Below are 10963 nucleotides of genomic sequence, written 5' to 3' on the forward strand. Positions count from 1 at the left end.
TCGTAGCCGTAATGGAAAGACTTGAGCAGAGAACGCCATCGCTGTGTACAGCCGCTCCCTTAACTGCCGCGTCGCTTAGGGAGTCATTGAGTGTAATGCAGAAGATGCTGTCGTCATGCTATGGCCCGTTCGGAAGACTCAAGCAGGTCCATAATGGAAGTGGAGGGTATGTTGCTACAACATCCCAATCCTCTGCCTTACTCGGTGGCTTGTCTCTTAGCCACCCTGCGTTACAGTTACTAGCCGCCTCCATCCGGAACCATGTATCCACCTTCAGTGATTCTGGACTCTTTGCAGGGATTCTTTGTTGCCAATTGATTGACAGGTGCCTGAATTTACCCGTCTCAACCCATAGGGTAATTAAATTAAACAAGAGCCTTTTGGACATGTGTTTGAGTTACTTGAAGTCTGAGAACTGCGCTTGCAAAATCAATGTAGATTTCACCCACAGCACGTCCCTTCTTGATGTAACTCGGTCCGTGCTCTGCAGCAAGCCAGCATGCATGATGACCATGAAAGAAGTAGACTATGTGAGCCTACTGGTCGTAAAAGCTTTTCTCTACAAAGTCCCTAACGAGTCCCATCCCAAGCCTCTCTTAGGAAGAACTCTGATCGTGACTGTCGAAGGCCCGAGTCTGATGGAATCCGCTTTTATTCCCGGTGTACTCATCGAAATGCCAGCCTATAGTTGGAGCAGACTGATACCCTCTTCTGGACTACCCTCAACGAGTATTAAGTTAGCCTTGTTCTCACTCTCATTATGTGGAGAGTTTAGTGATACAGGAGGCGGCGTCATAGACGTTATGGCTGGTGTAGATCCAGAAAAAGTCATGTTGGATCAGTTGATTGCTTTAGGCACACAGTTAGTGAATGATCATGTGCAAGTAGTTGTGTGCCAAAAGGTGATCCACCCGTCGCTGAGACAGTATCTGAAGGAACACGAGGTCCTTGCTGTGGACCGATTAGGAGCAACTCTTATGGAGCCTTTAAGTCAGATGACAGGTAATAATGTAATGATGTGTTTTCATACAGTATAAAATGATTAAGGTTTACCTCCGGAGATAAATGACTTCTGACGTGCCAAAAGTTATCACTGGTGGTGGGGGTCCACAATTCTGGAGCAATTCCCAAGAGAATGACTTGTCAGAAGTTCTTGGTAGCTGGAGGTACATGTTAAGGAGCACTAAGTTCATTAAATGGGTGGCACAACGTTAGAAAAGTACAGTTGGAAAACAGTGCCACATGTGACCACAGGTTCTGGGTGGTATTACAGGTCATCTGCAGTTGCTTCAGTGAAGCTGCATTGCAATACCAGACACAACGAGTGTAGTGTTTCATTGTTTCTGGAAAAAAGCTGCCACTTTTATGGAAGCTAGTTTGACAATTGCGCCTTCGGAGTGCCAGATCTATCTTATGATGGAAACAAACAGCGCTGAATGACCCCGTTGACTGTAATGGGGTCCCACGTCTTCTGGTATTTTCTTGGACTAAATAGGGCAGTGGAATAGAAACGTCAGTTTGATGGCAACGGGAAAGAAAAACGGCACTTACTCGGGAGGAGGGGGGTGTATTATACAAGAAGCCCCCTCCTTGAAGTGCTGACTCCTCTATGTCCTCCCAATCGCGGATATTACTGCGGCAGGCGGGTTTGGTTTTCAATTTTATTGTAAAATAAAGTTACAGGCAACACGTTTCGGTGCAGCATGCACCTTTCTCAAGCCAATACATCCGCGATTGGGGGATACATTGCTAAACTGTCGAATAACGATGCTCCTTATACCATTGTGTGGGAGACACACCACCTATGAGGGAACTCACCAGGTGTTTGCAGGATGAATGGAGGGAAATACTAGCTGAAATGTAACAGACTATACATTAGTAGAAAGTATGCCACAGAGAGTATCCATTGTCATTAGGGCCAAAGTAGACCCCCTCCCCCCGATATTAACATGTAAATAAATACTACTTTTAATTCTTGCTCAGGTGTCCAATTACTTTTGGTAGAAAAGTGTAAGATGGTATAGAGAAATTTTATCTTGGGGGTCTCTCTCTAATATAATGGATCATCGCTTCATTTTTTTTCGCAGATTCATACAGAATCTGGCACAAAAACAGTTTTATGAATTTAATGTTGTAGTACAGCTCCGAATAACGTGAAGGGTGTACAGATTGTGTGCTCAAGCCTTAAAGGGGTTGTCCGGGTTATAGTTTGTGTAAAACTCCTTCCCCATACACTAAAATAACAATGATACACTCGCCTCTCCCCACTGTGTCCGATGCTGGTGCTCAGTCCTCCGTTCCTGTGTGTGTTTCCAGCTGCAGGCCCGCCCAGTTTACAGGACGTCACAGGGGCTGCAGCCAATTACAGAGCTTGGTGATGGATTGCTGAGCTCTGTTATTGGCTGCAGTGCCTCTGGCGTGCCGTAAACTAGCTGGGGCAGAAGGGAGACCCTGAGGAGCGCAGGAGGATGCAGCGGGAACGGGGGCGAGGGGAGTATATCATTGTTCGTTATTTTAGTGCATGGGAAAGACATTTAACCGATAAACTACAATTCGAACAACCCCTTTAAGTCAAGTGCTGCACAATAACAGTATATGTAGAAATGGACCAATGGCAAGTCATATTGTTTGTTGGTTTCTGTCCGAGTTTTTTTAATTTTTTTTTTTTTTTTTTATTGAATCAATTGTTTTCATCCTAAATTACTAATCTTGACAGTGAACTTTTTTTTCTTTACACTAGTAATATGTATTTGCGCTCTCTTCATACTTCCTCCTTGGCTTCTGTTTATAACAGAAGCCACACCGCTTTGCTGGATCCATTTCACGACTGACGCCATTGGTGTCTGATGGACCTCGTTGACTTATAACGGGTTTGTTGGGCACCATCCTGGTTTTAGTTATTTCTCTGTTCTTTCCAGCAAATCTGCTTAGACTGCAGATGGAGGCACCAGATTGTGAGCAGAGGCTTAGCCCACAGAGGATTGCCCAGACTGGCATTATTAGGTCCTGCTGGTTTTCACCCTCGGAATTGGAACGGGTTCAGCTAGAAGATGATTTACACGGTATAGTTTTCTGTATTTTACCATTGCCTTATTGTCCCCTTGTATTACAGGTGCCCAGCCTATCGCTTCTCTCTGTCCGGATAGCGCTTGTTATGGCAGCCTCAAGCAGATCAGCAAGGTGTCGTATGGCTACAAGCACTACCTGCACCTTCTTCCCTATGACACCGCCGTGGGAAGTATTGTGCTCTGCAACCGCAATGAGACCTCCTTAAAAGAACTTAAGGTAAATTGCTTACAAAGGGAATTAGGGAATTACAAATGAACTGTCAGCAATACTTTATCATAATGTCATCCGCACTTTTATTATATTCATAAGACTATTTTATCTTTTGCGTCAGGCGTTATTTTGCTTTGCTTTTGAACTGGATGTGTAGTAAAGGCTTAAGGTCCTTTTACATGCAAAGATAATCTTTCAAATGACTGAAAGATTTAGTGATGTATTTGCATAAAGTGTTAATGACCATTAACACTTTTTCATCTTCATTTGCATGTAATAGGACCTCCAGGAGTTGTTTGCAAGGCCAGGCCTGGGTATGTGGGCGTGTGTTTAAACACATGCCCAGCTGTGTAAACAGCTGCCAACACATTCCATTGTTCTCGACACAGCTGCAGGCAGATTACATTGTTCTCCACACAGCTGCAGGCAGATTATATTGTCCTCCTCTCAGCTAGTGTAAATATGCTGCAGGGAGAACATCCTGCAACCTATTAAAAGATGAGCAAAATACATTCAAATGGATTTTAAGTGAACTGAAATCTATCGCTCAAACGAAAACTGCACGATGCCCGCGTTTACATCTAACGTTTATCGCTAATTTTCCGCCGTTTGGACTAATTTTGAGCGATAATCGTTGCGTGTAAAAGGGCCTTTCGTTTTAATGATGTGCGTTTTCTTTATTGTTTGTTAATTTGTTGTAGCGGACGTGTCAGACGGCTGAACATACGTTAAATCTTCTACTTAAGGAACCCTGGCTCCTGCTTGGTGGAGGCTGTACAGAAGCGCACATAGCTGCCTATATCCGTTATAAGGTACAGGATTTGAAGAAATGAATTAATTTTTGTGAATGATAAATGTATTTATTGCTACATACTTACCATATATGTGTTTCCGAACCTTAGGGCACACTTGTGGTAGGCGCAGCACCCCTACTGAAGAAGGTGTGGTTAGGGGCGTGGCTTATTACAACATATGATTTTTTTTTACCTCCATCATTATAAAAAGGACAGCGCTGCTCAAGAAAAAAAAAAACACACAAAAGGAAGAGCGCTGGATGGGCTATATATATACATTATATTTAAAATTAACATGCTGTTGAATTAAATCCCGCCCCACATGTCAGTATCCACACGGGTTTTGTGCAGATTGTTTCCACACCATGTGGATGATTTTCACAATCGCATCCACTTTGCTGCTACGGCTGCTATAGATTCCATGACTAATCCGCCCCGTGTAGTAATAGTGTGTGTGTGTCCGTCCGCCCCCCCCATGTTGGTGTTCCCGGTAGTAATAGCGACCCCCTATATTGGTGTTCCCGGTAGTAATAGCGACCCCCTATGTTGGTGTTCCCGGTAGTAATAGCGACCCCCTATATTGGTGTTCCCGGTAGTAATAGCGACCCCCTATATTGGTGTTCCCGGTAGTAATAGCGACCCCCTATATTGGTGTTCCCGGTAGTAATAGCGACTCCTATATTGGTGTTCCCGGTAGTAATAGCGACCCCCTATATTGGTGTTCCCGGTAGTAATAGCGACCCCCTATATTGGTGTTCCCGGTAGTAATAGCGACCCCCTATATTGGTGTTCCCGGTAGTAATAGCGACCCCCTATATTGGTGTTCCCGGTAGTAATAGCGACCCCCTATATTGGTGTTCCCGGTAGTAATAGCGACCCTCTATATTGGTGTTCCCGGTAGTAATAGCGACCCCCTATATTGGTGTTCCCGGTAGTAATAGCGACCCCCTATATTGGTGTTCCCGGTAGTAAAAGCGACCCCCTATATTGGTGTTCCCGGTAGTAATAGCGACCCCCTATATTGGTGTTCCCGGTAGTAATAGCGACCCCCTATATTGGTGTTCCCGGTAGTAAAAGCGACCCCCTATATTGGTGGCCCCGGTAGTAAAAGCGACCCCCTATATTGGTGGCCTCGGTAGTAAAAGCGACCCTTACAGTGGCCTCGGTAGTAATTATTGCGGCCCCAGCAGTAATACATGGCCCGTATTGCGGCCTCGGCAGTAATAGGGTACCCCTATTGCGGCCCCGCCGAATACTAGGGGATCGCTATTGCGGCCCCGCCGAATACTAGGGGGACCCCTATTGCGGCCCCGCCGAATACTAGGGGGACCCCTATTGCGGCCCCGCCGAATACTAGGGGGACCCCTATTGCGGCCCCGCCGAATACTAGGGGGACCCCTATTGCGGCCCCGCCGAATACTAGGGGGACCCCTATTGCGGCCCCGCCGAATACTAGGGGGACCCTTATTGCGGCCCCGCCGAATACTAGGGGGACCCTTATTGCGGCCCCGCCGAATACTAGGGGGACCCTTATTGCGGCCCCGGCGAATACTAGGGGGACCCTTATTGCGGCCCCAGCGAATACTAGGGGGACCCTTATTGCGGCCCCGGCGAATACTAGGGGGACCCTTATTGCGGCCCCGGCGAATACTAGGGGGACCCTTATTGCGGCCCCGGCGAATACTAGGGGGACCCTTATTGCGGCCCCAGCGAATACTAGGGGGACCCTTATTGCGGCCCCGGCGAATACTAGGGGACCCTTATTGCGGCCCCGGCGAATACTAGGGGACCCTTATTGCGGCCCCGGCGAATACTAGGGGACCCCTATTGCGGCCCCCGGCGAATACTAGGGGACCCCTATTGCGGCCCCGGCGAATACTAGGGGACCCCTATTGCGGCCCCGGCGAATACTAGGGGACCCCTGTAGTAACAGCTGCCCCCTATTGCTGCCCCAATAGTAACAGCAAAAATATTAACCCCCCCCCCCCCCCCCTCCCCAGTAATAACAGGTACTAGTGTATCTCAACGCTTTCTGCCTGGGCTGAAGGTTTACCTCCAGGGCAGGCAAAAAGCCATACAGTGTGACTCCCTTGGCTGGCCGAGACACCGAGGTCTGCAGTGAGCTACACGCTGGCAAGTCTAGCTGTCACGCACCCCCAGGGCTCTGCGTGATGTTGCCGCCACTCCAACGCTGACTCCGGCCCTCTGCCTGCTCCCCAGGGTCTGACTCACCCCCAGCGCTTAGCCTGCTGCCCTTGGTGCTCCACTGCTGCAAGTGTCGCTGGCGCCGTGCACTTGATCCTTCTGCTGCTCACCCGGTATCCACCACTCCCACTGTTGATGCCTCTCTTCTCATTTGCCCCGACTGTGTCAGGCGCGCCGGCTCTCTGGATTGAACACGTCCCCAGCCAATCAGAAGCTGGGGGCGTTAACTTTTCCTCAAAGCTGTATTATGTTGCCACTCCTAACTTCTGGTGGCGACATAATACAATAATACCGATAAGATGACCATGCGCGGCTGCAATAGGACACGCTGGCACCCGGCTGGTAAGTAACTGAGCTGCAGGGGGCATGGCCGAGCACACCTAATGACAGCCAATCGGGAGGTAGGGGTGTGACAGGGCCGTCCTTCTATCTAAGCCCTGTCACACCCCTGCCTTCCTATGTGATTTCCAGCCAGAGAGCCGCGGCACCCCGGCTGGGAATCACTGCCATATATTTTAAGAGCTGACTGCACTAGGTTTAGATACGCACTAGTAGTAACTACAAATTAAGCCAAGCCCAAGAGACTTGAAGGTAAAGGCCTTTTCCACAGGCCGACAGTCTCTTAAGGACTGGACGAGTGCTAACATCAGCGCTCGTGCAGAGCATTCAAACAGGAAGATTTAAAGACCTGAAATGGATAGGAGTAGGACATAAGTTCCTGCAGGCGGACCATGGTTCCATGTGTATAACCTCATAGTATATAATTGGGCTATGTGCTGTCCATGAAATGACACAGGCAGTAGCGGGCCCCAAAATACACCAGAGTGCGACTAGCCCTAGGCCACTTTCACACAGGCGTTTTTTGCGACAGTTTATACGCATTTTCAATGCAGTTTTCAAACGCAGCACTAAGCCTGCATTCATTTCAATGGGGCCTCACAGATGAGTGTTTTAGCGCACGCTAAATTGAACGCTGCATGTTCTATTTTTCTGCGTTTTTCATGCACTACATTGACCATTGAAATGAATGGAAAACAGAGTTAAAACACGGTACGACGCACAATACTGCGTTTTTCCTGCGAAGGGGGGGGGGGGGGGAGTAAAAAAAATGTGATCTGCAAAAAACGCAGTAAAAGTGCATGCATACAGGCACGGGGTAAAACACTGCGTGACAAACGCTGCGTTTTTACATATACTTGTGAGAGCGGCCTTTTTTTTTCTCTTCCCATTTTGGGTGCTCTGATACGGAACAAATATCATTCCAAAAAATTATTAAAACGACTGAAAGTGAATGCTGGTCATTCAGTCTAAACGCGTGCCAACAATGATGATCATTCGCTTTTCATTCGTCATTCATTTTCTGCAGGCGGAAAACCCATCGTGGCTCTTTCGCTTATCGTTCAGTTTAACCCTTTCCAATCCACTGTCTGACGTCTAAAGACGTTCTGATTGAAGGTTGTACAGCTCCAATGTCGGAAGACGTCCAGCAGGGTATTCTTACTGTATATTGCTGGCCACTCTTTTGTCGGGGGCCTCTCCAGCATGTCCCATACCGCAGTACTGGCTCTAGCCAGCAGACAGCACTATTGTATAATGGCTGAAAGAAAAAGCCCCCTAGGAAAGCCTGAATCCAAAATTAGATTGCAAAGGGTTAAACCGCAATTGTTCGCTCCCTCTCATTCACAACGACTGAATGATTATCATTTGAATGAGCCAACGATGCATCTGCCTGTCTAAACCAGCTGCAGTAATACGAACGAGTTAGCGATCGGGTCGTTAGCGGTAAGGATCAGCTCGTCTAGAAGGACCCTTAGGAGGAGAAAACTCAATAAACACTGTTGCCGGTCTTTGAGTGAGTCTGTGAGTCAGAGCTTGTAGAGAGCCTTGTTCACCGTCTTCCAAAAGTCTCGCTCAGCACTGTAGGGTCACATGACAGGCCAGACTTAATGTATTCTAACTGCTACTGAATGTATTTGAGGAATCATTTTGGTTAACTCATGCCAATGAGAGCTAGTAGTTAAAGGATATGTGTTATGTAGGGGGGATATATTACCTGTAGTTGTTCTTTTCTGTTGACCCTCTGATCTGCTGGTTATTGGCCCCATTTTTGGCTGTCCAAAATGGCTGCAGCAATTTCCTTACTACCTAATACACATTGTTCACTGCTCTCTGATTGGCTGGCACTGATCACATGAGTAGCTCTGACCAATCAGAGCAGGTATAGTGCACTGGTAGTTTATCACTACCAGTGTGTTGTGGGGGATTAGATAGTCTGAAGATTGTGTCAGCCATCTTGGACGCCTGAAAACAGGAACTGGAACCAACAAATTGGAGGGGTCTCAGAGAAGAACAATTGCAGGTAATATACCCCCTCCCTCTGGTCCTGGTACAGAACTTTTTCTCCAAACCGGGGGGTCGCTTTTAGCGTCTGTTAGGCTGTGTTCCCATATATCGGTCGTGTCCGGACAAGTTTTATTCCTCACCAGGTCACAGCTGATGATATTTCTGTGTGTAAGTCTGCCATTATGGCCGGATAGAAAAACACTGCATGATGGCTGACGTCACAACTGATGCCATCAGACCCAACTGTTCCCATGGGAATCTATGAGATCAGTTTCCCTCTTATGTTTTTGTACTAATAACTAGAAAGACTCATGGCGGAAAAAAACTGATTTATGTGAATGAAGGAAGCCTCATTCTGTAGGACCTGTATATCCTTGGTTTGAATGGGCACTGTTTTGCTTCAGAGAGGTTGAACACTCATGCCCGTGGCCCACCAGTATATTCTGGTTGTAATACAAACATGTATCCTACCAGAACTCCAAGCATCATAGATTCCAGGCCGGAACACACAAATACATCTTGAATATGCTGCTGTGTCAGTGGCCTTACTGACAGGTTTTCTTCAAAGATTAAAGCTAAAAGAAGTTGGGGGTCCTAGCAGAAGGAGCTTTGTAATCACCTAAAGCCCCATTTACACGCAACAAATATCACTCAATTCACTCAAACGATGGCATATGAGCAATAATCATTGCGTGTAAATGCTACCATCATTTACTTTTCGGCTGAAAGGTGATTTTTAAGGTGAGCTAAAATCCATTGTTCAGATGAAGAGTAGATCGGCTGCACACTGTGTTCTGCACTGGATCTACCGATTACATTGTATTCAGCTGATAACAAAGGAGCTGTGTGCAGAGCTCAGACCACCTGCTGTGCTCTGCAAACAGCTCGCGGAGGGGCGCATTTAAGGCTCATTTACACGCAAACGAAGCTGATAAAGTGCTAGTGGACATTAGTGTCCATTAGCACTGTATGCAAAATGATCGCTGAAACTGTCAATCTTTCAATCGTTTGAAAGATTGTCTTTGCATTTAAATGTGGCTTAACCTTTTTTTAACAAGTAGGGATTGACCAAAGCAGACAACTCCTTTAGGCTTTCAATAGTGCATACACATTACTGTTAACACAAATTAAGTATTTAATTAAATCTTTTCAGAGCTCAAATCTTCATGGTGGCCATCTCGAAGACCTGAGATGTACGGCATCTGAGTACAAGCTGGTGGCCGACTGCTTCTGCTCCTCATTAGAAGCTGTGGCGCGAAGTTTGGAACACGACGGAGGGGAAATTCTTACAGATTTACAGGACGGCCACTTCTGGTCTGCACCTCCTGATGTCAATGCTAATGCTGAACATGCAGAATCCGTACATAAGTGTGGCTGCCAGCTTCTCCAGAGGAAAGATGGGCTAAAGTGGAGCGTGCTTGGGAGCCCACGTCAACCGTTCAGCCCCCGGAGTCACTCAGACGTCTCACTGCGCTTACTAGCTGCACAGAATCTGATCTTAGATGGTTTCACTGCGAAATGTCATGCGCTAAGGGTGGCTATTGACACCGCGGCTCTGATCTTGGATCTGGCGTATGTTGTTAAGGATGGAAATTAATTAAATAATATTTAGAGATGAGTGAGCATACTCGCTAAGGACAATTGCTCGAGCGAGTATTGTCCTTAGCGAGTACCTGCCCGCTCAGAAGAAAAGATTCAGGGGGCGGTGGGGAGAGGGGGGGAGAGAGAGAGATCTCCCCTCCGTTCCCCACTGGCACCCGAATCTTTTCTTCCGAGCGGGCAGGTACTCCCTAAGGACAATACTTGTTTGAGTAATTGTCCGTAGCGAGTATGCTCGCTCATCTCTAATAATATTTAAAAACAATGTATTACCCAAATTCCATAGATTTTCTGTGTATTTATGCCATAAGTACATTAGTACTTAAGATTATTTAGATTTTTGTACAGTTTAGTCATATCCTTCCTCAAACCTATCCTACCAAGACTAAATAAATGTAATTATTTTAAGCAGCGAGGTCGTCATGTCTCATCGATTTTTTTTTTTTTTTTTTTTCCTCCCCCCCCCCCCCCCTCCCTTTTTAAAGTCCTGATTGGGTTTTTTAGTAATAATAAGTGCACTGTGGTATCAGGCTGTATTTACACGGGCGATTTTCATGCGCAGTTTCGGTGCACAGAAATTGCATGTGAAAAGAAGCCATTGTTTTCACTGGGGTGATATACACGAGTGATTATTCACTTGCAGCAATACTGCAAGATAGAAAATTCGCAGCATGTGCTAATTTTAGGCAATCCTGTTGCCCATTAGCTAGATATGGAGCCTGCAGAGAAGAAAATGCAGGATA

General features: G+C 46.7%; 1 protein-coding gene across 1 annotated transcript; it reads left to right on the top strand.

The window, feature by feature from the left end:
* The first annotated feature begins 11 nt into the window (after window positions 1-11).
* On the top strand, window positions 12-10631 carry MKKS (MKKS centrosomal shuttling protein). Its single transcript, XM_066595645.1, has 4 exons — window positions 12-1002; window positions 3113-3285; window positions 3981-4091; window positions 9775-10631. The coding sequence occupies exons 1-4, from the start codon at window positions 12-14 to the stop codon at window positions 10216-10218; spliced, it is 1719 nt and encodes a 572-aa protein (XP_066451742.1). The 3' UTR covers window positions 10219-10631.
* Window positions 10632-10963: the final 332 nt, after the last annotated feature.

The sequence above is a fragment of the Eleutherodactylus coqui genome, chromosome 3, assembly GCF_035609145.1.
Source record: "Eleutherodactylus coqui strain aEleCoq1 chromosome 3, aEleCoq1.hap1, whole genome shotgun sequence".
Lineage (NCBI taxonomy): Eukaryota > Metazoa > Chordata > Amphibia > Anura > Eleutherodactylidae > Eleutherodactylus > Eleutherodactylus coqui.